The 26,499-nt window shown below is 50.8% G+C and overlaps 1 protein-coding gene across 1 annotated transcript; it reads right to left on the bottom strand.

Annotated features, from left to right (window-relative positions):
- Positions 1 to 102: 102 nt before the first annotated feature.
- On the bottom strand, positions 103 to 24,899 carry LOC139358900 (nephrin-like). The gene is given in 31 exon segments (XM_071080939.1): positions 103 to 382; positions 4,569 to 4,681; positions 4,764 to 4,857; positions 5,007 to 5,079; positions 5,187 to 5,211; positions 5,326 to 5,368; positions 5,370 to 5,446; positions 9,350 to 9,406; positions 12,844 to 13,025; positions 13,113 to 13,224; positions 14,966 to 15,117; positions 15,387 to 15,543; positions 15,642 to 15,809; positions 16,699 to 16,848; positions 17,357 to 17,497; positions 17,573 to 17,713; positions 19,050 to 19,216; positions 19,342 to 19,477; positions 19,705 to 19,891; positions 21,106 to 21,230; positions 21,317 to 21,461; positions 21,698 to 21,855; positions 22,040 to 22,056; positions 22,058 to 22,206; positions 22,295 to 22,422; positions 22,609 to 22,712; positions 23,429 to 23,510; positions 24,025 to 24,153; positions 24,324 to 24,446; positions 24,519 to 24,734; positions 24,842 to 24,899. Coding segments are annotated over 31 exon segments (3,741 nt in total). The 3' UTR covers positions 103 to 250.
- Between the last annotated feature and the right edge of the window lie 1,600 nt (positions 24,900 to 26,499).

Below are 26,499 nucleotides of genomic sequence, written 5' to 3' on the forward strand. Positions count from 1 at the left end.
TGAGATGCCATTTACGATCTGCCCTGTCCTTTTGGAAAAGTTTAGAATCTAAAGCCAACCCCAGGATATACCTTGTTTCTAGTCTGGTACCAGCTTCTGTCACTCAGCCCCTTCCATGTCCTCTCCTGACAAAGCCGAGTCCCTTTGCATTTTATAGAGCTCACCTAACCAGCTCGGCTCAGGCTGTAATGAAAGGGACCAGTGGAGTGTAAATTCCTGCAGGTGCAGGACAAGGGGGTTGAGAGGGCTCTCACACCAGATGTCCCCTCAGCTCGAAGGGCAGAGAATCAGGTTCCAGAGTGTCCAAGTCTCCTGCCACCCGGTCATAGATTCCTCTTGGATCCTGATATGCGTCTTCAGGCCAGCGGAGGTTCCAGAGGCCCTGACAGGCAAAAAGTGGAGTTAGAACCATGGAGAGATGCCCTGTAGGTCTTCATTGAAGATCTGGGGGATACACGCCCCTGCTTAACTTTCCAGACAAAAACTGTTTTAGCTTTTACTAAACCCCCAAAATATACAAAAAAGGAGTGCGTTATAATGAACGCCTATGATGAACCCCATGGGCTTATCGCCTGACTTCAATAATATCAGGCCAGGCACGGTGGCTCATGCCTGTAATTCCAGCACTTTGGGAGGCCAAAGCAGGAGGGTTTCTTGAGACCAGGAGTTCAAGACCAGCCTGGGCAACAGAGTGAGATCCTGCATCTACAAAAAATATATATATATTTTTTTCTTAGACAGGGTCTGGCTCTGTCACCCAGGCTGGAGTGCAATGGTTGCTCCCTGCAACCTCCACCTTCTGGGCTCAATCCATTCTCCTGCCTCAGCCTCCCAAGTAGCTGGGACTACAGGCACACACCACCACACCCAGCTAATTTTTGAATTTTTTTTTTTTTTCAGAGACGAGGCTTCCATTGTTGCCCAGGCTGGTCTTGTACTCCTAAGTTCAATTGATCCACCCGTCTCAGCCTCCCAAAGTGCTGGGATTATAACTGTGAGCCACTGCACCCAGCCTATAAAAAAGATTTTTTAAAAAATTAGCTAGGTGTGGTGGTGAGTGCCTATAGTCCTAGATACTCAGGAGGCTGAGGTAAGAGGATCGCTTGAGCCCAGGAGGTCAAGGCTGCAGTGAGCCGTGATTATGCCACTGTACTCCAGCCTGGTTGATAGAGTGAAACTGTCTCAAAAAAAGAAAAAAGAAAAAACCAGTAGCAATCCTTGCTCAATTGATTTATCTATATTTCTATCTTATTCCTCTCCCACACTAACTGGATTATTTTGAAGCAAGCCCAAGATATCCAAAGATTTCATGTTAGAAAAATAATGTAAATGTCAGAAATATAAAACCTTTAGGCTGAGGATGGTGACTCATGCCTGTAATGCTAGCATTTTGGGAGGCCAAGGCAGGCGGATCACTTGAGGTCAGGAGTTCAAGACCAGCCTGGGCAATGGGCAAAAAAACCCTGTCTCTACTAAGAATACAAAAATTAGCCAGGCATGATGGTGCATGCCTGTAATCCCAGCTACTTGGGAGGCTGAGGCAGGAGAATCGCTTGAACTTGGGAGGCAGAGGTTGCAGTGAGCTGAGATTGTGCTACTGCACTCCAGCCTGGGTTACAGAGCGAGCCTCCATTAAAATTTTTTAAAATGAACACTTTAAAAGTCCATGTTATCAGCTATGGCAACTATGGAATGTAAGTTATGATTCTATTGTCCTATGAATTTCCAAAACAGTTCCCTAATCATAATAGAAGAGAAAAACAAAACAAAACAAACAAACAAACCAAAAACATTAAAGGTGGCCCTAACTGGGGATGTGTTTTGTTCTAGGGCTGGGAGAAAATGATTATTTTAGTTCAGCAGACTTCAGAGCAAATTGGCCCATACTCCAAATATGGCCTGCCATCTGCTTTTTTTTTTACTGCCCAAGAGCTAAGAATGGTTTTCATTTATTTTTCTTTTTTTCTTTTCTTCTTTTTTTTTTTTTTTTTTTTTTTTGAGACAGAGTCTTTGTCTGTTGTCCAGGCTGGAGTGCAGTGGCGCAATCTTGGCTCACTGCAACCTCTGCCTCCTGGGTTTAAGCAATTCTTCTGCCTCAGCCTCCCGAGTGGCTGGGACTGCTGGCGCCCGCCACAACGCCCAGTTAACTTTTTGCATTTTTAGTAGAGATGGGGTTTCACCATGTTGGTCAGGTTGGTCTGAAACTCCTGGTCTCAAGTGATACGCCCGCCTCGGCCTCCCAAAGTGCTGGGATTACAGGAATGAGCCACCGTGCCCAGCCCTGTTTTTCATTTTTTAATTGTTGAGGAAAAATGAAAAAAGATAACATTTGTGACACAGAAAAATTACATGAAGTTCAGATTACAGTGTCCAAAAATAAAGTTTTGTAGGAACATAGCCACACTCATTCATTTATGCATCGTCTATGGCTGCTTTTACTTTACAGTGGCAGAGTTTGTGTAGAGTTTGAGGAAGACCGTATGTCTCACACAGCCCAAAGGGTTTACTATCTGGCCCTTTTCGAAAAAAGCCTGCAGCCTCCATCTGCGGATCTCTTAAAGAGAGCGCATATGGTCCAGCACCATGGACAGCGCTCTGCACCATGCTGGTGAGGAGCTAGGATCTGATAACAGTGCCTTGTATCGGAGGTCGTTCACAGAGACAGAAGGAAATCCTTGGACCAGAGGTGCCAGAGCATCAGCCAAGGCCACACAAGAAATCAGGGGTTCTGTCCCATCTCCCTAACTGTGCAGCAATGGGTGGGGGTTGGCTGGTGGTCAAAGTGCCTGTCTGTTGTTTTTGCCTGTACAGCCACCATCCTCACTTCCCTGCGAGCTCTCTGTCCCTCTCCCATTCTCAGCCCAGTGAACTGAGTGGGGCTGGCCCCTACTCCCTGATCGCATGGTGAACTGACCCAGGCCTCTCCTATTAGCATATTCCATCCCCTGACTCAGGGATGTGTTCAGGGATGAGAATGTGACCCAAACTAGACCAATAAGTGTCAGCATTGGGCATTTGGGGCCACTGGAAAATAGGCGTTCTCTTTCTTTGAAGATTTCTAATCTCGTAGGATACAAATCTAGATTTTCTAGGAACATTTTTTCCCTTTCTTTTTTGAAACATGGTCTCTCAGGCTGGAATGCAGTGGCCCAGTCAGGGCTCACGGCAGCCTCAACTTCCCTGGCTCAGGCGTTCCTCCTACCTCAGCCTCCTGAGTAGCTGGGACCACAGGCATGCATCACTATGCCCAGTTAGTTTTTTAAACTTTTTTTTTTTGACACAGAGTCTTGCTCTGTTGCCCAGGCTGGAGTGCAGTGGCATGATCTCTGCTCACTGCAACCTCCGCCTCTCAGGTTCAAGCAATTCTCCTGCGTCAGCCTCCCAAGTAGCTGGGATTACAAGTGTGTGCCACCACACCCAGATAATTTTTGCATGTTTTGTAGAAACAAGGTTTCACCATGTTAGCCAGACTGGTCTCGAACTCTTGACCTCAGGTAATCCACCCGCCTTGGCCTCCCAGAGTGTTGGGATTACAGGCGTGAGCCACCATGCTCGGCTTTTTTTTTTTTTTTCAAGATGGGGTCTTATTATGTTGCCCAGGCTGGTCTCCAACACCTGGGCTCAAGCAATCCACCTACCTCAGCCTGCTGAGATTAGAGATGTGAGCCGTGACCATGCCTAGCCATAATAGCATTTTTGGGGAGGAAAATTCTGGGCCCAGCTGGGCCTGATGACAATTGTATGCCTTGATTTTTCAGTTGAATGGGCCCCCAAACTTTCTCTTTCTCTCCCTTTAATCAGTGGAGTAGATACGGCTAATTATCTAAAAATATTCATGTCTACTTCCTTCCACAGCAGCAGAATTTCAGCAAGGCACATCACTGCCAAGCTAGACCGTATTTTACAGCCTCCTTTGCCATCAGGTGTGACCGTGTGACTCTCTTCTCATCAGGGGAGTGAGAGCAGAGTGGTGTGCACCATTTCTGGGCCTGGGCCACAAGGCAAGGTTGTGCCTTCTCCACATTCTTTCACCTTTTCCCATGGGTTGAACCCCCAGTGAACTAGCCCATTCATTTAGACTCAGATGACTTGAGCAGGGCCGCTTGTGTCTGACTGTGAAAAAGAAATAGACTGCCATCCTTTTTTTCACAGACAGGGTCTTGCTCTGTTGCCCAGACTGGAGTGCAGTGGTGCCATCATGGCTCACTGCAGCTTCTAACTCCTGAGCTCAAGGGATCCTCCTGGCTCAGCCTCCTGAGTAGCTGGGACTATAGGTGCACACCTCCATGCCTGGCTCGTTTTTTTAATCTTTTGTAGAGACAAGTCACTATATTGCCCAGGCTTGTCTCAAACTCATGGGCTCAAGCGATTTTCCTGCCTTGACCTCCCAAAGTGTTGGGATTACAGGCATGAACCATCATGCCCAGCCAACTGTCTTCTTTAAACCACTGGATCATGGTCAGGCCTCTTTGTTACAGCAGCTAGCTGGCCCTAACTTAATACAAGCAGTAGGAGGTAGGCTCCCAGCACTAGCCAGGAAGGATGGCTGCTGATGCAAAGCTCCTCACCATCTGCACTTCATCGTAGAGGGGTCCCCAGGCTCCAGACAGGGGGTACGTTCTTTCTGCCTCATCATACAAGTGCCCAGGGAAGGCCATATCCTCATCTTCACCTGTGAAACCTGGAGTTGGAGTGGAAGGGAGACATGATCAAGGCACCTGGTCCAGGCGTTGGGGGTACCTCTGAGTGGGGTCCTAACTCACCTTGGGAATAAGACACCTCCTCCTGTGTCAGGGGCAGCTGGGGGCTGAAGTCCCTCAGGGAGCGGTAATACGGCTCTGCCTCTGTTGTGCTGACCTGTTCCCCACATGCAAAACAGACAAAGCCCTTTCCATCCTCTGACCCCACGGTCCCAGGAAGGGCAGTGATCAACCTGATGCTAACGGCAGGGTTTCAGTCACCGTTGGTGCCCTGACTGTGGGGTCTCCAGGGCCACCCCCACTCACCGTGGAGCTCTGAGTGTCCTGCTCTCTTGTCCACTGGCTCTCCTCATATTCGTTCCTGACTCGGTCCTCTGACCTTCCAGGATGGAGGTGTGGAGGGCAGTTGAGTGCTGCCCCCCACCACCCATCTCCCCCAAACCTCCTCCCTCAGAGCCTTCTTCACAGAAAAATATCCCCACTTACTCTGCCTCTGTCTTCCCTGAGATGCCTGAAGGAAACAGGAATAAAGGGCTCAGTGACCCCATACAAGCCCCTCCCCTGGCCCCAGGAAGTTCCCCATCACCCTCAGGTCTCCACCCCCACAGGGAAGGTCTCTCCTCACCCTCAGCAAGACGCCTGAGTCTCCGCTGCCAGAGGACCCCCCCCGACACAGGAGGCATTGGAGAGGAGCAGAAGTCCCCCAAGACCAAGCAGCACAGGCAGCAGGGGCAGCCCCGAGGGTCCTAGGGGTAGAAGATACCCCTCAGTGAATCCCAGACAACAGGCTGTAGGCCAGGAGTGGGTCTCCCTGAGAAAGCCTACCCCTGAACCAAGTCCCTCCCCCAGGGTCAGAGAAACAGATGGGGAGGGGTCTCTGTGTCCAACCCTTCTGCCACCCAAGGGCAGGTGGCCTCTTAAGTCAAGCCATTAACAAAATGTCCTCCCTTTGCTTGAACTCTGCAAACTCAGAACTGAACTCCGGACTCAGGAGGGAGCTTCAGCTCCTTAGCTGGGCACTGAAGACTTTCTGTGGTCCAGCCTCTTCCAACGCCTCCAGCCATGTCCACTGAACTTAGACCCTGGTACTGGATTGTCCAGCCACACAAACCAAACCAACCACTAGCTGTTTCCGGAATCACTGAAGCAAATTCGCACCTTAGAGCTTTGGAATTGCTAAGTGTTTGTCCTCAAATGTCCTTTCTTCTCAAGCAAACTTCTGTTTGCCTTTCAAATTCCATCTCAAGGTCAGGCGCTGCGGCACATGCGTGTAATCCCAGCACGTTGGGAGGTCAAGGTGGGAGGATCGCTTGAGCCTAGGAGCTCAAGGCCAGCCTAGGCAACATAGCAAGGCCACTTCTTTCCAAAAAATTTAAAAGTTTAGCAGCATGGTGGTGCATGTTTATAGTCCCAGCTACTCGGGAGACTGAGGCAGGAGGATTGCTTGAGCCCAGTAACTCAAGGCTCTAGTGAGCTATGATTGCACCACTGCACTCCAGCATGGGCGGCAGAGCAAGACCCTGTCTCTGGAAAAAAAAAAAAAAAATCCCATCTCAAGGACTTCTTTATTTTATTTTATTTTTTAATTAAGATAGAGTTAGCTGGGCGTGGTGGCTCACATCTATAATCCCAGCACTCTGGAAGGCCGATGCAGGTGGATTACAAGGTCAGGAGTTCAAAATCAGCCTGGCCAACACAGTGAAACCCCGTCTCTACGAAAATACAAAAAATTAGCCGGGTGTGGTGGCAGGCATCTGTAGTCCCAGCTACTCGGGAGGCTGAGGCAGGGAAATCACTTGAACCAGGGAGGTGGAGATTGCAGTGAGTCGAGATCACACCACTGCACTCCAGCCTGGGTGACAGAGTGAGATTCTGTCTCAAAAAAAAAAAAAAAAAAAGAGTTTGTTTCACTCTGTCACCCAGACTGGAGTGCAGTGGCACAATCTCAGCTCACTGCAACCTCTACCTCCCAGGTTTGAGTGATTCTTCTCCCTCAGCCTCCCAAGTAGCTGGGACTACAGGCGCATGCCACCACACCCAGCTAAAGTTTTGCTTTTGATTTTTAGTAGAGACAGGGTTTCGCCATGTTGGACAGACTGGTCTTGAACTTTTGGGCTCAAGTGATCTGCCCACCTCAGCCTCCCACAGTGCTGAGATTATACGCATGAGCCACCACGCCCAGCCTCAAATGACTTCTTTCCACTAACTTCCATCCCAGTCAATATCAGGCTGACTTGGCTGCTGTATCCCTGAGGACAAGTCTGAATCCCTCTAAGTAGGCATCTGTTAGGTGGCCATCTCCCCTATCTTCTACTAACAGCACTTTTTTCCCCTGGGGAGAACAGCCACTCACCACTCTCAGTCTTGGGCCCAGGCAGGACTCCATAGTGGGCACATGGCCTGGCCTGAACAATAAGAGTCTCCATTCCTCTCTCCACAGTGATTGTTTAGACACAGGCATTTGACCCAACGTGTGTTTTTAACAAAACGTTTAGGACAATTCTACTAGCTGTCAAGAAGACAGAGGTTGGGGAGGGCTTCTCTGCCCCTCTGATTGAAGAAACTCAGAAAGAAGCCAGCACAGATGAAGACAAAGTTGAGAGAGGGTGAAAAACAGATCGCTGGTGAGATTTTTGAGCACCTGAAAGTGGCCACACTTGGAAGTTTTATTTCATGTACCAAGCCTTTTTTTTCCCCTTGAGACAGGGTCTCACTCAGTTGCCCAGGCTGGAGTGCAGTGACGTGATCTCGGCTCATTGAAGCCTCAACCTCCTGGGCTCAAGAAATCCTCCCGCATCAGCCTCCTGAGTAGCTGGGACTACAAGTGTGCACCACCATGACTTGCTAATTTTTTTGTTTTTGTTTTATAGAGATGGGGTTTCACCTCGTTGCCCAGGTTTGTCTCCAATGCCTGGGTTCAAGTGATCTACCTGCCTCAGCCTCCCAAAGTGCCAGGATTATAGGCATGAGCCACTGTGCCCAGCCAAGTCATTCTTTTATGTGTTTACAAAACAGCTGTATTTCTGTCACTTGCAACCTTTTTCTCAGGCTCTGAAGGGGATTGTTTGCCAAACGGTTGCAATCCTCTCCTGGTAGTCACATCCTTGAGTACAGGGCCTTTCCACACTGACTCTGTGTTGAGCCATGTCTCCAATGAGACAATAGTAACTGGGACAGAATCAGCTAGTAAATTGGAATGTACTCTCTTGCTGCTTTTGACCCCTGTGACCACCTTCATGTGAAAAAGTCAAGAAGAGACACGTGCCCAGTTATCTCCATTGTTCCAACCAAGAGGCCAGATGACCATCAGACATGTGGGAAGGGGGCAACCCTAGACCACCCAGTCCAGTGGAGCTGCCAGCTGACTGCAGAGATTACTTAAGCCAGCCCAGACCAGCACCGTTCTGCCAGACTCTTAGAATCATGAGAAAGAACGTTGCTATAAACACCCATGTTTGGGGTGGTTTGTTATACAGCAAATACAAACTGATGCAGGCTTCTTACAGGACATGGAGTGAGCTAATTTTTTCAGAATTAAACTAAATTTGGAAGAGAGAAAAATTTATCACTCCAGGCAAGAGAAAGATCAAAGAAAAAAAAGTGGCCAGATGCAGTGGCTCACCTCTGTAATCTCAGCACTTTGGGAGGCTGAGGTGGGCGAATCACGAGGTCAGGAGTTAGAGACCATCTGGCTAACACGATGAAACCCCATTTATACTAAAAATACAAAAAATTAGCTGGCTGTGGTGGCACATGCATGTAGTCCCAACTACTCAGGAGGCTGAAGCAAGAGAAGAAACTGGGAGGTGGAGGTTGCAGTGAGCCGAGATCGCACCACTGCACTCCAGTCTGGGTGACAGAGCAAGACTCGGTCTCAAAAAAAAAAAAAAAAGCCGGGTGCCATGGCCCATGCCTGTAATCCTATAATCCCAGCACTTTGGGAAGCTGAGACAGGCAGATCACTTGAGATCAGGAGTTTGAGACCAGCCTGGTCAACATGGCAAAACCCTGTCCCTACTAAAAAAGTACAACAATTAACCAGGTGTGGTGGCGGGTACCTGTAATCCCAGCAACTCGGGAGGCTGAGGCAAAAGAATTGCTTGAACCTGGGAGATGGAGGTTTCAGTGAGCCAAAATTTTGCCACTGCACTACAGCCTGGGCAACAGAACGAGACTATGTGTCAAAAAAAAAAAAAAGAAAGAAAGAAAAAAGAGGAAGCTCTAAGGGGTCTGCAAGTCTGCAGGGAGAGAACTAAGCCTTTTTTATTTTATTTTTTTGACATAGGGTCTCCCTCTGTTCCCAAGGCTGGAGTGCAGTGGCTCAGTCATAGCTCACTGCATCCTCCAACTCCTGGGTTTACATAATCCTCCCACCTCAGCCTTCTGAGTAGTCGGGACTACAGGCACATGCCACCACAGCCAGCTATTTTTTATTTTTGCAAAGATGGAGTCTCACCATGTTGCCCAGGCTGGTCTCAACTCCTGGGCTCAAGAGATCACATGCCTTGACCTCCCAAAGGCATGAGCCACTGAGCTCGGCCAGAACTAAGTTGTTCAGCAGCTGTGACTACGAGCAGAGCAGGTAGGGTCAAAGACAAAGAGACGTCTCCTTTGGGGAGACGGGAGGGATCAGGGGACAGAGGACTTGCCTGCAGGCGGCTCTATGGGCAACTGGTCTTCAGGTTCTCTGGAAGGCTGGTCCAGACCTGGGGAGTGGATATAGAGATTACAACTTAACACTAAGTCGGTGAGCTGAGATTGTATCACTGTACTCCAACCTGGTTGACAGAGCAAGACTCCATCTGCCTGCCTCAGCCTCCCAAAGTGCTGGGATTACAGGCCTGAGCCACTGCGCCCAGATAATTTTTTTTTTCCCTGAGACAGAGTCTTGCTCTGTCACCCAGGCTGGAGTACAGTGGCGCAATCTTGGCTCACTGCAACCTCCATCGCCCAGGTTCAAGCAATTCTCCTGCATCAGCCTCCCAAGTAGCTGGGACTACAGGCGCCCGCCACCACACCCGGCTAACATTTTTAGTAGAAATGGGGTTTCACCATGTTGGCCAGGCTGGTCTCGAACTCCTGACCTTGTGATTCGCCCACCTCGGCCTTCCAGAGTGCTGGGATTACAGGCATGAGCCACTGTGCCTGGCCAATTTTTTTATTTTTTATTTTATTTTATTTTTTAAAGAGACAGAGTCTCACTCTGTGGCCCAGGCTTGAGTGTAATGGCATGATCATAGCTCACTGCAGCCTTGACCTCCTGGGCTCAAGCTATCCTCCTGCCTCAGACTCCTGACTAGCTGGGACTACAGGCATGCACCACCACGCCTGGCCCAAAAATTAATTGTTGATGAGCACTTTCAGTGTACAAGATCCTTTTCACCTGAATTATCAATTTGTTGAGTTAACCAAAAAAGACTTTGGGCTCTCGATCCCTTAATAGAAGTATAAGTTCTAAAGCAAAGGAGGCAAGTGTCATACTTTATGTTTTAGTGTTCAAAGGGAAGACAGGAATGGGGTAGGGGGAAGAGCAGAGAAGATTGTAGAGATGAGAAAGTGTCCTTCCTTACATTGAGAAAAAGCCTGCTCTGTCAGGAAGAGGAAAACAGAAAGAAGAAGCTTGCAGCCGGGAGTGGTGGCTCACCCCTGTAATCCCAGCACTTTGGGAGACTGAGGCAGGTGGCTCACCTGAAGTAAGGAGTTTGAGACCAGTCTGGCCAACATGGTGAAACCCCGTCTCTACCAAAAATACAAAAATTAGCCAGGTGGGGTGGCATGCACCTGTAATCCCAGCTACTTGGAAGGCTAAGGCAGGAGAATTGCTTGAACCTGGGAGGCAGAGGTTACGGTGAACGGAGATCATGCCACTGTACTCCAGCCTGAGTGACAGAGCAAGATTCCGTCACACACACACACACACACACACAAAAAAAAAAAAAAAAAGAAAGAAAGAAAGAAAGGGAAAAAAAACGAAAGAAAGAAAAAAGAAAGAAAAAGAAACTGAGCCACAAAGATCTGTGCTATATAATATATTTTTAGAAACTGAGACACTTGCCTATGGTCACACAACTAGGAGGTAGCAGAGAGGGGATTTGAACCCAAGCTTCTCTGAACCAGGCTCTGTAAGGATTAACCATTGCAATACTGTACCTATCAGAATTGTAACATATTCATCATATTCAAGGAATTTGTCCTTCTTATCCTACTTGCTGAATTTATTGGAATAAAGTCATTCATAATATTCCCTTATTATCCTCTTAATGTCTGTGGAGTCTGTGGTAATATCCTTTCTTCCATTCCTGTTATTGGTAACTTGTATCTTCTCTCTTTTTTTGTCTTAATCAGCTTCATAAATGTTACTGATTTTTTTTCAAATAACCAGCTTCCGGTTTCATTGATTTTTCCCAATTGTTTTTCTGTTTTCTAATTCATTCATTTCTGCTCTTACCATTATTATTTTCTTCTTTCTTTTTACTTTGGGTTTAATTTGTTTTTATTAGTTTCTTTCTTTCTTTTTTCTTTTTTTTTTTTTTTTTTTTTTTTGAGATGGAGTTTTGCTCTTGTTGCTCAGGCTGGAGTGCAATGGCATGATCTCCGCTCACTGCAACCTCTGTCTCCCAGGTTCAAGTGATTCTTTTGCCTCAGTCTCCCAAGTAACTGGGATTACAGGCATGTGCCACCACGCCCGGCTAATTTTGTATTTTCAGTAGAGACAGGGTTTTTCCTTGTTGGTCAGGCTGGTCTCGAACTCCCAACCTTAGGTGATCCACCCGCCTTGGCCTCCCAAAGTGCTGGGATTACAGGCATGAGCCATGCTTTCTTAAGATGAAAACTTAGAATATGCATTCGAGGTGATTCTCAAAAGAAAAAAAAAAAAAAAACTAGGCCAGGCGTGGTGGCTCACACCTGTAATCCCAACACGTTGGGAGGCCAAGGCAGGTGGATCACTTGAGGTCAGGAGTTCAAGACCGGCCTGGCCAACATGGTAAAACCCCGTCTCTACTAAAAATACAAAAATTAGCCAGGCGTGGTGGCGCATGCCTGTAATCCCAGCTACTTGGGAGGCTGAGGCAGGAAAATTGCTCAAACCTGGGAGGCGGAGGTTGCAGTGAGCTGAGATGGCACCATTGCACTCCAGCCTGGGCAACAAGAACAAAACTGTGTCTCAAAACAAAAACAAACAAAAACTGGCCAACCATGGTGGCTCATGCCTGTAATCTCAGCACTTTGGGAGGCCAAGGCAGGTGGATCACTTGAGGTCAGGAGTTCAAGACCAGGCTGGCCAACATGGTGAAACCCCGTCTCTACTAAAAATACTAAAATTAGCCAGGCATGGTGGCACATGCCTGTAATCCCAGCTACTTAGGAGGCTGAGGCAGGAGAATTGCTTGAGCCAGGGAGGCGGAGGTTGTAGCGAGCCAGGATCGCACCACTGCACTCCAGCCTGGGTGACAGAGTGAGACGCCATCTCAAAAATAAAAAATAAGGCTGAGCGTGGTGGCTCAGGCCTATAATTCCAGCACTTTGGGAGGCCGTGGCAGGTGGATCATGAGGTCAGGAGTTCGAGACCAGCCTGACCAACATGGTGAAACCCCGTCTCTATTAAAAATACAAAATTAGCCAGGCATGGTGGCACATGCCTGTAATCCCAGTTATTCGGAAGGCTGAGGCAAGAGAATCGCTTGAACCTGAGAGATGAAGGTTGCAGTGAGCCAAGATCGTACCTTTGCACTCCAGCCTGGGCAACAAGAGTGAAACTCCGTTTCAAAAAAATAAAATAAATAAAAAATAAATAACTAAAATAAGCACTTAATACTATATATTTCCCTCTAAATACTGCTTTAACTGCAACCTCAAATTTTTATATGTTTTCATTTTCATTTAATTCAAACTGTTTTCTAATTTCCCTTGGTCATTAATCACATTCAGACAGTATGGGTTGTGGTTAACGGCTGGTCTCCAGTTCATCTGCCCGAGTTTCAGTCTCGTCTTTATCTTTTACTAGCTGTGTGACCTTGGACAATTTGTTTAACAGCTCTAGGCCTCAGTAACTCATCATAAAAAGGGAATTGTATTGATTTCAATGTACTACCCTACACATCCTCTGAGGCACACTCCAACCTGCTCAAGCCTTCTTTCCCACCTGGGGTAGTGATGGGAAGCTGGGTCCCCTAGTCAGCCAGTCCACTGTCTCCCAAGGCCTTGCTGGCCAGCAGCCAGACCTTGTATCGTGTAGAAGGCTGCAGACCAGTCAGTGTGAAGGTGGTGGCCTGGGGTGGTAGGACATCCATATAGTGGAACCCTGGAGTCCCCAGGGCCTCATACCTGCAGGACAGGGGGGATAGTAAGTTCAGGGAAGTGCCCCAGCCCATTGGCTGCCTCCCCTTCCTTCCTGCCTCGACAAGGACCCACTTGATGCAGAACCTCTGTGGCAGGCCCCCATCAAAGCCAGGCTTCCACTCCAACTCCACAGAGTGTGGGGTCAGACTCACAACCTTTAATCCTGATGGAGGGTCAGGGCGGCCTATGGGGAGAAAGATGGGAAAGCAGTCAGAGGATACAGAAGAATCCCAGAAGATTCTGTCCAAGTTTTCCCTAGGAATGATTTTAAATATACAATTGCTTCTCATTGTTCACGGTATAGTCATGTTCTATAAGGTCACTGTGAACACTCCTCTGGCAAACATCAGACTGTTCCTAAAATCCCAGTACTTTGTGAGATCAAGGCTGGAGGATTGCTTGAGCCCAGAAGTTCGAGACCAGCCTGGGCAACATAGCAAGACCCTTTCTCAAATTAAACATTACAATTAAAAATAATGTTAAAAAGAAGTAAGTGAAAACAAAACCAAAAGAAACAGCAAAAAAAATTCAAGACCGAATGGTTGCTTCTATGGAAAATGAAGGTTAGGTTTCTTTCTTTTTTCATTCTTTTTTTTTAGATAGAGTTTCACTCTTATTGCCCAGGCTGGAGTGTAGTGGTGCAATCTTGGCTCACTGCAAACTCTGCCTCCTGGGTTCAAGCAATTCTCCTGCGTCAGTCTCCCAAGTAGCTGGATTACAGGTGCCCGCCACCATGCCCAGTTAATTTTTTGTGTTTTTAGTAAAGACGAGGTTTCACCATGTTGGCCAGGCTTGTCTCGAACTCTTGACCTCAGGTGATCCACCCACCTTGGCCTCCCAAAGTGCTGGTATTACAGGCATGAGCCACCGTGCCTGGCTTGGTTAGGTTTCTTTTCTTCTTCTTTGAGATGGAGTCTTGCTCTGTTGCCTAGGCTGGAGTGCAGTGGCCTGATCTCAGCTCACCGTAACCTCCACCTCCCAGGTTCAACAATTCTCCTACCTCAGCCTCCCGAGTAACTGGGATTACAAGTGTGCGCCACCACGCCCAGCTTTTTTTTTTTTTTTTTTTTTTTTTTTTTTTTTTTTTTTTTTTTTTTTTTTTTTTTTTAGTAGAGACGGGGTTTCACCATACTGGTCAGGCTGGTCTGAAATTCCTGACCTTGTGATCTGCCCACCTCAGACTTCCAAAGTGCTGGGATTACAGGCGTGAGCCACCACACCTGGCTAATCCTAGTATTTTTATACCACTGTTAGGAAGAGAAAGAATTCTGTTTCCTCTGGGAATCTAACAGACCACTATGAGGGCCCTTAGAATAAAGCCAACACAGAGGTATGCAAACATAACAATGGAGAGGGCTGGGTGTGATGACTCACACCTGTAATCCCACCACTTTGGGAGGCTGAGGCAGGCACATCACCTGAAGTCAGGAGACCAGCCTGGCCAACAAGGTGAAACCCCATCTCTACTAGAAATACAAAAATTAGCTGGGTGTGGTGGCGGGCGCCTCTAATCTCAGCTACTTGGTAGGCTTGGCTCCAGAAGGAGCCAAGATTGCACCATTGCACTTTAGCCTGGGTGACAAGAGTAAAGTTCTGTTTCAACAACAACAAAGAATGGAGAGTTGCTGATGACAGCTGAACCTAGCTCCAGAAACCCCTGAAAATCTATTTTTCAGTTACTTGAGCTAATAAGTACCCCCTCTCCATCTTTTTTTTTTCTTTTCTTTTCTTTTTCTTTTGCCTTTGTTGTGGGTCTCCCTGAAGATCCAGTCTCCACTAGGATTTTCAGGGCAGGCAAAAACTCCAGCCTCACATATACACATATTCTCAGGTTTCAGAAACATGGGCAGCCCAGGGCCAATCAGGGATGTGAGAATGGATCCAAGGAGCACCCCCTCCCCAACACCCTCACAGCCCCTCCATACTGATGCTGACGAATTGAATGTTGGCTTGGTCCGAGCCTAGGGGGTTAGTGGCTGTGCGTGTGAAGAGGGCGTAATCCTGGGCTGCAGACACATTGGCAATGGTCAGGAGGCTGCTGTGGACACCACCCTGGTGGTATGTGTGCTCTGTGTACCTAGAGAGAAGGTAGGGCACCACTCATCCTTTCATTCACCCCACCACTTATGCTTGGAATCATCTATACAGACATCCATTCATTTAACCATCTGCCTATCTATCCATTCATCCATTAATCTTTTCATCCACTCATCCATTCACTCACTCATTCCTCCATGCATTAATCTTCCTTCTCTGCACCCTTCTCTGCAGGGACTCAGGGAGGGGAAATGAGGCTGGAGGTCCAGACCTGGGGCTGGAGTGCTGCCTGGCTGGGCCTGGGCTCACCTGGGATCTTGGAGATCCAGAAGGACCCCATTTTTGGTCCAAGTGAAAACAATGTTGGGGACACCTCGGGCACGGCAGTGGAGGGTGGCAGAACTGGTGCTGTCCCCAGCTGCAGCCACCTTAGTTAGGGGAGTGGGGTGCTCCACCTGGGGGGCAACTGGGAGGGGATGGGAGGTCAACATGAGCTATGTGGGAGGCATGAGGGCTGTGGGTTCAGTGGCAGGTCTTAAAGTCAGGTGTTTGGGTGATACCCACATCTGACAACAAGACGGACCAGCCCTCGTGCTGGAGGCGCCACCCCATTGTCCACGATGCACTGGTAAGCACCAGCCTGGGCCAGTTTGGCCTGGTGAATCTGCAGGTGCCCCGTGGGTCCCTTGGATATCTTCGCCATGTCATCCAGGCTCTGGTCCTCCTTCTCTTCTCCCCGGAGGCCCGAGTCAAGAATTGTCCTCCCAGTCTAGCCCCAGATCCATCACTGCCCAAACTGTCCCTTTTGTAGCCTCATTCTCCTAGACACAATCACCCTCCACAGAGGTACTGAAGAAAAAAAAAATTCTCCTGTCATCCATCTGTCCATTTACCCAATCCATCTTTTTATCCACCAATCCAGGCAACCACCTACCCATCCATTCACCCAACCACTTATGCTTGCAACCATCTATCCATCCATTTATCCATCTGCTTATCTATCCATTCATCCATTTATCTTTCCATCCACTCATCGGTTTACTCATTCATTCCTCCGCCCATTTGTCTTCTTTCTCTGCACCCATGTATCCACCCTTGTAGCTCTGCACCCATTCACACAACTATTCACTCATGCTTGCACACCCATAAATGCATGCATCTGTTCAGATATTTACCCAGCTACTTATTTATTCATCTCTCCATTGATCTTTCCACCCATCCATCCATCAATTCATCCATCATCCTTCCATAGATATCTTTCCTCTGCTGGTGTATCCATTCATCCATCTACCCTCTATCCACTGATTTTTCTCCTTCAATCATCTTCTCACCCATCCACTCACCCATTTATCCATCCTTTCATTTGTCCATCTGTTCCTCCATCCACTCACTCATTCATCCACCTGTTCATCCACTTACCTACCTATCGACCCATCTATCCATCTACCCACTCACTCGCCTGACTGTCTACCATTCATCCATCCATTCATTTTGCCACCAACAGTTATTCGTTCTGGGAGCATTCCCTGACGAGTATATAGTTATACAGGATCATACAGATGTAGGTGGTCCCCACTCCCAAGGAACTCACAGTCAAGAAACCACAACCCTTGGACCCCACCTCCTTTCACCAAAGGCTGGGTCCTCACCAGTCTCTCCCAGCTGAACATGCCTGGGAGAATGGGATTGGCATCAACCGTGCAGACTGTATCCACAGAACCCCCAACGTTCACCTCAGTGGGGTCCTGGAGGGCACGGATGGTGGGAGCATCTGGTGGAAGGCAGAGGCTTAGGGAAGGCACTTGGGACCAGACAGGTCTCTGTGGGAGAGGGCCCCAGGTGGGAGGGATGTCTTAGGAGTTCCAGGAAAGTTAGAGATGTGGACCCAATCTGCCCTTAATAGGAAAGAGTTGGAGGAGAGTTCTCAAGGTTAGCGAGGTTGTCTCCACCCTCCACTATGCCTCTGTGATAGAGTGGGTTGGGTGGGCTTCCAGAATTGTGAGGGGGGGCCTTCTACAATGGGCTCCCATTCCTGACGGGAGCAGCTTCCGAGTCTACGTCGGCCCCCTCTCTGGGCAGAGATTCCACACTGGGTCTCTCTAGTGGAAGGGGTTCCGCCGTGGGCGTGGTTACACCGCGGCGGGGACTACCAGAGCCAGAGCGGGAGGGTTCCAGGATGGGTGGCTATCCCCGGATGGTCGGAGTTCCCACAAGGAGGAGACTCCACATTGGGCAAGGTTCCTTTGGTGGGTGTGGTTTCCATGGTGGGCGGGACTCACAGTGCCCGTCCAACCGCAGCAGCGCTTCCGAGGTCCCCTGGGAGTTCTGGCAGTGCAGCTGATAGAGGCCGTCGTCCGCGCGGGTCACATTCCACAGATGCAGAGCCCCGCTGGACAGGATGCGATGCCGGGGGCCGCCCGCTGGGGAAGGCCAGAATAAAGGATCTGGCAGGCCCTCCCATTCCCGGGACCCCTCCTCATGCCCACTTCCCTCACCTGGACTGAGGCGATAGGCGCAGAAGGTCCAGTTGAAGGCCTCGGGGGCGGGGTTAGCGGACACGGACACGGGCAGCAACGCCTCACCCTGCTCCACCGCGGTCACCACCAGCACCTGCTCCCCCAGGAACTCTGGACGGTCTTCAGAGGGGGCGCCACAGGGAGTCAAGATTGTTGTCAAGGTCAGGATCAAGGACAGATTGGAGATCAGGCACAGGTTCAAGGGTTAAAGTGGGGAGATCACTACGGGTTTAAGGTTGTGGACAAGGCAACAAGTTCAGAACTGAATTCAAGGGTAAAGTTCGGGATAGAAATTAGAATACAGTTTAGGAAAAGAGTAGAAGCCAGCATCAGGTTGAAGGATGGAAAGAGGGGTCATGATAGGGATCGGGGTTAGGAGAGAGGACAAAGGCAATATGGGAGTGGACAGGATAGGATTTGGCCCAGGACTACTGGTCAGGATGAAGGTAGGGAGTTTCAAGTTTCAGGATGCGGTTAATGATAGAGTGATAGTGTCAAAGCAAAGACCCAGGCCAGGCTCAGTGGCTCACGCCTCTGCTCCCAGAACTTTGGGAGGCCAAGGCAGGAGGATCACTTGAGTCAAGGTGTTCAAGATCAGCCTGGGCAACTTAGAGAGATACCATCTCTATTTAAAATTAAAAGTACAAAAAATCAGCCTAGTGTAGTGGGATGCGCCTGTAATGCCAGCACTTTTGGAGGCCAAGGCAGGAGTATTGCTTCAGCCCAGGGGTTGAAGACCAGCCTGGGCAACATAGTGAGGCCCTGTTGCTACAAAAAAAAAAAAAAAAAAAAAAAAAAAAAAAAAAAAACTAGCCAAAAGTGGTAGTGCACACCTGTAGTTTCAGCTACTCAGGAGGCTGAGGTAGGATCACTTGAGCTCAGAAGCTGGAGGCTGCAGTGAGCTATGATTGCGTCACTACATTGCAGCCCCAGCCACAGAGGGAAACTCCATCAAAAAAGAGAGAGAAAGAGGAAGGAAGGAAGGAAGGAAGGAGGGAGGGAGAGAGGGAAGGAGGGAGGGAGGGAAGGAAAGAAGGAAGGAAGCCAGCCATCCAGCCGGGCGTGGTGGCTCACGCCTGTAATCCCAGCACTTTGGAAGGCCAAGGCGGGCGGATCACCAAGTCAGGAGATCAAGACCATCTTGGCTAACACGGTGAAACCCCGTCTCTACCAAAACTACAAAAATAAAATTAGCCGGGCATGGTGGCAAGCAACTGTAGTCCCAGCTACTCGGGAGGCTGAGGCAGGAGAATGGCGTGAACCATGGGAGGCGGAGCTTGCAGTGAGCCCAGATGGCACCACTACACTCCAGCCTGGGTGACAGAGCCAGACTCCATCAAAAAAAAAAAAAAAAAAAAAAAAAGGCGGGGAGGAGGGCAGGGGGCGCGGCGGAGACGCAAGGAGTAGGTTAGGGTCAGGAAGGCATCAAGAGGACCTTTCCAGCCAGGGCACATACACAGGACGTTGAGGCGATAGAAGGAGCTCACGGTTTCGCGGAGCTCGGCGCTGTGGGCGCGGCAGGTCACGCGTTGGCCATGATCAAGGGATGACACTTGCAGAAGGACGCTTCTGGCCGTGGCGGAGCCTTTGAACGGGGCTCTCCGGGGCGGGACGGGCCAAGCCCTCCAGCCTGTGGACCCGGGGTGAGGCCAGGGCTGCGAGCAGAGCCAGAGGCTGGAGAGGGGCTAGGCACTGGCCGGACATGCGTGGAGCGGGGCGAGGCCAGAGAGGGGCGGGGTCCCTCACACTCCCACCTCTCGCCTTCCTTGCCCCAGGACAAGGTGACCGGCGGGTTGCTGCTAACGCTGATGCATGTCAAGTTTAAGGCGTCCCCCGGGGGCAGTGCGGATGCGTTGGCCAGGATGGTCACGTTAGTTGGGGGAACTGGGAGAGGGGGTTGGAGGAGCGAGACTCAGAGGTTAGGGGCGGCCTGGTCTGCGTCCATCCCGCCTGCACCCCAGGCTCCGTCCAGTCTCGGGTGCCCCACCCCGCCCCCGCCCGCACCCCGCGAGTCCAGGGTTCGCTGGGTCCCTGCCCCACCTGGCTCTGTCCTCCACCCTGTCCTGCCCCGGCGGAGTCCGCCCCCGGGCCTCAGCCGTGCGCGCCCTCACACTGCACCGCCAGCTACGTGGACGCGCTGAGCTGGCCAGCCTTGCACATGAACTTGGCCTGGTTGTCCCACGGCCCTGTGACCAGCACCAGCTCTCGGGAGAAGGTGCTCCCAGATTTCTCCACGTTGCCGAGCTGCATGCACCGCGGCTCCTGCAGCAGCCGCGACTCAGTCACAGTGCGCGAGTCCTATGGGGCGGGAGTGACTGGGGGCCGCAGGCAGCCCTGCTGCTTCCACCAACCCCCAACTCCCGCACCCTGCCCACTGGGTTGGTGCTGCCAGCCCAGACAAAGCCTTTTGGTGATACGGAGAAACACCGCCATCAGCGCCACCCCCCTAGGGCAAAGCAGTGGGGAGTGGAACTGAGTAACCCCTGCCCTGGAGTCTCTCCGGCCTCCCCGGATCCCTGTGCACGGCAGTTTTGGGGATCTGAATCCCTCTTCTGTACCACACCCAAACCCCCGCTCAGCCTCTGCAGCCACCTGCGGGCCGTCAGCGCACTCCTCAAAATCTATTTCTGCTCTGTTTACCCAACACCAAGTGCAGGAAACTCCCTTGAAATTCCCAGGCCTTTCCCAGAATGCCTCAATTCCTTTTCTTAAAATTCCCACTGTCCCCAAAGAATTCCTTTGAAATTTTCCTTAATTCCAGTGCATTTCCATAGATTACTTTCTTTCTTTTTTTTTATTGTTGCTGCTGCACAAATTAAACTTTCCATAGATTCTGAATATTTCCCGATATTATATCTTATAATCCCAGTCTTTTAACAGATTCCTTTATATTGCCCAGATTCTCAGCACTTCCCCAGAATTCCATCCTATTAAAATGAAATTCCATTGTCATTTCTATAATTCCTAGTCTTCCCCCCAACATTTTCAACCAGCTCCCTAACTTCTCAGGATTTTCTTAGAATTAGGCTTCTCTTTCATTTTAACGAAATTTCATTTTCTTACCTCCAAATCCCAAGAATTTGATTTAATACTAATGAGTTTTCGATAGTCTGTGGAATTACTAGCTTTTCTCCAAATTTTCTTTTTCTTTTTCTTTTTTTCTGGGATTCAAGTCTTTCCCTAAAATTCCTGACATTTCAACTGAATTCTGAGATTTTTCACTAGAATTTTCCTTAATTTTAACGAAATTACCTTTTCTCTAGAATACCTAATCTTGATTCAGAATTCCAATTTTTATCCTAGAACTCTGTTTCCCCAGAATTTTCCTAGGATTCCATTTAATTCTCATGGCATTTTTTGTCTTTCCTGATTCCCTGCCAAACCTCAGAATCTCTAGTACTTTTCCAGAAATTTAATCTTTTTCTAAGATTGCCCAAGATTCTGAAGGAAAGAAGGGGGCCTGGTCCTTCCCCCACATTCCTGGCCACCCCCATAGCCCTGGTGGCACCAACCTTGTACCATGTGAGGGAGGGCTCTGGGTTGCCCCTGATGGCCAAACACACCAGCCTCACCCGGGTCCCAGCCCGGAGCTTCTGCCCCTCTGGGGCACACTCAGTCCACAGTTTCTGGGCGGGATCTGAGAGGAGAGGCAGGAAGAGTGACTTTTTCTCTGGGCTGGGTCCTGAGGCTTGGGGGCATTGCTGGGTAAGGGCAGACACTCACATTTTACGTTCAGGGTGAGCAACTTCTTGAAGGTCTCCTTGGCAAAGGCTTCACTGAAGGCCTCACATGTGAGGGTCAGACTGTTGTCCTCCCGCCGCACCAGGAATGTCAGGTTGGACATGGAGATGTAACCACCATGTAATCCCTGGCAGGGAATGAGCTTCAGATGTGGGGACTGCAGCACCCCCATCCATTGTGTTAGAGGCCTGAGTCCATCTCAGTCTCCAGCAGGGACACATGAGCCATCTCTAACACCCCTCTGTTGGACCCATGGTCCTCAAGGAGAAAGCCCCCAGGCTGCTGGACCCATCCCCTTCCCAATCCACGAGTCATGCCCTGCACCCCCCATGCTCAGACCCAGGAGCCTGGCCCCCGCCTCACATCCATGATCGTCTCCTCCATGGGCAGCAGCTGCTGCCAGCCCAGCCACCATCGTAGCAGGACCCGTGGGCGACTGGACTTGCTGACACAGGAGAGTGTCACGTTCTTGTTCTCAACCTGGGATGCAGATCCCAGGATAGTAATGGCACTAGGGGGAACTGCAGGGACAGAGAGGGAAGACATTAAGCTGAGCTGAATTTCTCACATACCAGCCCAGAGAGAACAACAGGACTGGAGACACATGCTGAGATCTTTGGCATCCAGTAGGCATAATTTGGGGGCACACATAGATGGTTCTCTGAGGCACAGACCGACAGGTGGGCAGCTGGCACCAGGACTCACAGGTGACCTGCAGCATGATGCTCCTGGGTCCCTGCAGACACGCTGTTATGGGCCTCGCAGCTGAGCCGCGCTCCATGGTCTTCTGGCCTCACGGTCATCACCAGCACACTGCGGGCCACGGCCTGGGTGTGCTCTGTGCCCCACACTGTGGATGCCGGCTGGCTATTCTGGAGACAGGAACAGGCCTGGGCCAGCTCAGGACCAGCTCCCGGCCTCCGCTCTCCCCACAGTTCCCATGCCCGCGACTGCCCTCACCTTCAGCCACTGCAGTGTGGCTAAGGGATTCCCCCCTTGGGCCACACATGGCAGCTCCAAGCTCTGTCCTGCCCGCACATGCCCCTCATCCAAGCCTGGCCACTCGATGACAGGGGGTCCTGGAGGGACTGGGAGATATCAGTCACTCAATGGGCCTGGAGTAGCCCATCCACTCTTTCCAGGCCCCACAACCTGCTTTTGAAACCCCATGTTTCTCTGAGTGCCTGAATTTCCATAATTCCTGTGATTCCCCTACACCCCCCAGTGCCTGCTCCCCATCCTCAGCGCCCTAGTTGGCCCAGTTCTCCACTTACACAGAACATTCACGGTGAATGAGGCCTTGATGGGGGCCTCCAGTGCTGGGCTAGACGCCTCACAGACTAGCAACTGCCCATTATCCGAGCTCTGGGGTGTCACCCTGGGATGAGAATTCATGGTTCTGGAGTCAGAGTCATCATCCGAAATCTGGGAGTCAGGGAGAAGAGGCGGGGATGCCGGCTCTGGTCCCCACACCTGGTCTAAGTCCCCATGGCGATCTCCTCTGGGATCCGGGGTTCCATGGGAGAGATTCTGGGAGTGAGCAGCGAGAACTGGAGCCTAGAGAGACCCACATCTGATCAAACTTTAGTGCCTGGGACTCTGGAACTGAGGTTCCCATGAGGATTTTTTGTTTATTTGTTTGTCTTTTGAGACAGAATTTGGCTCTGTCGCCCAGGCTGGAGTGCAGTGGTGCGATGTCAGCTCACTGCAACTTCCACTTCTTGGGTTCAAACAATTCTTCTGCCTCAGCCCCCTGACGAGCTGGGAGTATAGGCATGTGCCACCACGCCAGGCTAGTTTTTGTATTTTTAGTGAAAACAGGGTTTCACCATGTTGACCAGTTGATCTTGAACTCCTGACCTCAGGTGATCCACCCACCTCAGCCCCCCAAAGTGTTGAGATTACAGGCATGAGCCACCACCCCTGTTCCCTGTGAAGAAGCTTTGAGAGTCAGCTTTGAGAGTTCCCCATGAAGAAGCATTGGGTCGCAGATGTTCATACGTAGCCCAAGCTTCATGCTTTCATCCCTGGGGTCTGTGGTTCCCATGGGGAAAATTAGGGGTCATGGTTGGGGTTTTTTTTCAGTTTCCACACCTGGCTGTGGCCTCCACAGTGAAGAGCTTCTGCTGGGAGCCCTCGTTCATGTTTGCAGAGATGTCGGATATTGTCTGTCCACCTTGGGGCAACAAGAGGGCTAGAGGGGTTCTGGGCTCCCCGCAAGATAGATTCTGGGGAGCATGGCCTGGAAGTCCTCAGAGTGGATGTGATGCCCCCTCCCTCCTGGTTCTAGAGGACAAGGGCCTGGGGCACAGCTGGATCCCCTCCCGACTTTCTGGACTGCCTGAAGGCTGCAATCTTCAGTGCTGGGTCCTGGGCCTCCCCACTCCTCTCAACTCCTTGCTGGGTTGTACCATGTACCCCATCCCTCAGCTTCTCATGTCTGCACCAGCGCTACTGCCCATATCTCTATCTGGTCCTCAGTCTTGTGCTGGATGCCGCCTCCTCAATGTGCCCTCCCATCCACTGTGTCCCACACTGACCTCAGCATCTCCTCACACCTTCTCCTGGGTCCCCATCCCAGGGATGACATCTTTTCTGGGGCCCTTAGGAGGGCACTGGTCAGGGACACACACCCTTCCCACTCCAGAGGCTTCATGCTGCCCCCTGCCACCCAGTTCACCCTCACTCACTCAGGAGAATGGTGATGTCAGGTGCTGGCTTTGCGTCCCCAGACAAACAGCTGACCACGTACCCTTGCCCAGCTACCCAAGGGACCATGGTGCCTGCCTCCGGGGTCAGGTGGAGCAGCGTGGGAGGAACTGGTGAGAAGGGTCTGGGGTAAGCTTCCAGCACTGAGAAGGATTTGAAGATTGGAGCTTGGTACCAAGGGTCTGGGAGAGGAGAAACCGGGGGCTTGGACTCCTGGGTCCTGGGGTAAGGGAGGGCTTGAAGCCCAGACTCGTGGGTCCTGGGGGTCTGTCACCCATACCCAGGATGGAGAGGATCACTCTGGGAGACACGAACTCGGGCCCCATCATGGAGTGGCCGACCTGGCACTCATACTGCGCGTCATCGCTGAGGTCACCAGCCTCGATGTGGAGGTGGAATTCACCTGCAGGGGGAGCCGGAGGTCAGGGTTGCAACTTGGGCTGGTGGCTGAGGGTCTCAGGCTCTGATCCCTTACCTCTAGCAGGGTCCCCTTCCAGGCGGTACCTCAGGAAGCCTGGGATCCTGGGGTCGGGGCCCAGGAGCAGCCCGTCTTTGGCCCATTGCACCGCACTGCCAGGGGTGCTGACCCCACACCACAGCTCCACCGAGGCCCCCTTCACCACTGCCAGGTTTTCAGGCAGGGCCCAGAAGCCCTGGGGGATGGAGGCAGGAATCGCCAACTGTGTCAGGCCTGGGGACACAGCAGGGTGCAAGGAAAGGGCAGAGGGTTTGTCTAGGGAAGGTAAGTGGGAAATGGGGGCCACTTGGCACTGGGTACAAGGCTGGGATCCCACTCACCTTCAGTCAGCAGCCCCAGGAGCAGGAGAGGAGCCTTGAGCATTGTCCCCAGGGCCATCATGGGTCCCCCTACTGTTACCCCCACAGTGCCCACAGCCAGCCACCTGCGTCTGTCTGGCTCTCTCTGAGTCCCTCTCTCTGTGTCTCTGCCATCTGCTTTTTTTTAATCTCTCTTTCCATTACTCTCCTCCCTTTCTCTGTTTTCCTCTCCTCCTGTCAGTGTCTCTCTATCTCTGTCTTGCTCTCTCAGTCTCAATCTCTGAGTCTCTTTCTCTGTCCCTTTAAAATAATTTTTTTTCTTTTTTTTTTTTTTTTAGAGACAGGGTCTCACTATGTTGGCCAGGTTGATCTCAGACTGTTTCCCTCAAGCCATCCTCCCACCATGGCCTTCCCAAGTGTTGGGATTACAGGCATGAGCCAGTGTCCCTAGACTGTCTCTTTATCTTTTCATCTTTCTCTCTTTGTCTAAGGCATTCTCTCTCATTTTTTCTCTGTCTCGTTCTCTCTCTCTCTCTCTCTCAGTCTCTATCTTCTCTGCTGCCACCCCTCGCCCCTGCTCCTTGTCTCACTACTCACGGCCTCTCAAGAAGGACCTGCAGCCCAGAGTCTAGCAGGCCAGGAGCCCAGGAGAGCAATGAGGCTGATGCAGGCACTGGCAGAGTTGGCCCTGCTCTCTGACCCAACTTGAGCTCATCCTCACAGTGCAACCTCCCCCAGGTGCCCTCCAGAGCCCCCAGCTCTGGCCTCTGCCCAGCAGGCTCCTCCCAGCCAGCTGGGCTGGAGCACAAAATCCCCTGTCAGCACAGGCCAGGCGTGTTCCTCGGTGCCTCCCCAGCCTCCATGGCCCCAGGGCCTGGCTTAGGCTGGGAGGATGGGAGAAGTCAGACCTAGGTGGTCTCCCAGCTCAGCAGGGGAGCAGCCAGCTGGGCCCCCAGCTCTTCCCTGCCCTGATACATGACCTTGGGAAGTCCCTTTCTTTCTTTTTTTTTTTCTCAAGGTAGTCTTGCTCTGTTGCTCAGGCTGGAGTGCAGTGGCATGATCTCGGCTCACTGCAGCCTCCACCTCCCATGGCTTGAACCTCCCAAGTTCAAGCAATTCTCCTGCCTCTGTCTCCCAAGTAGATGGTACTACAGTCATACACCACCAGTCCTGGCTAATTTTTGTATTTTTACTAGAGATGGGGTTTCATGATGTTGACCAGGCTGGTCTTGAACTCCTGACCTCAGGTGATCCATTTGCCTCGGCCTCCCAAAATGCTGGGATGACAGGCATGAGCCACCGCACCTAGCCTCCCTTCCTTTCTTGAGTAGACATTAGCGACTAAATGATGTCAGGGATCTCTGCTGGGGAGTATGCAAGAGTGAGTGTGAGAGACTGGGAGACTGTAGGAGAGAGGGAAGATATCTGTGTGTGTACATGGGTGTGAGAGTGGGGAAGGTTAGAGTGAACTGTGATCTGTAATAAGCACATGGAGAGCGTGTGTGTGTGTGACAGAGTCCTACATGGGAGTGCACAGGGTGTGGGCAGGAGTAAAAGGCAGAGTCCAATTCTGCCGGCCCCCAGTATGGGTGCAGTGTGAGCCCAGAGTAGACGCCCTTTGGCAAGGACTGCATGAGCTTTCTTCTGTCTCTTTTTCTTGCCATCTCCCCCATCTCTTC

This window comes from Macaca nemestrina, chromosome 15 (genome assembly GCF_043159975.1).
Source record: "Macaca nemestrina isolate mMacNem1 chromosome 15, mMacNem.hap1, whole genome shotgun sequence".
In the NCBI taxonomy this organism is placed as follows: domain Eukaryota; kingdom Metazoa; phylum Chordata; class Mammalia; order Primates; family Cercopithecidae; genus Macaca; species Macaca nemestrina.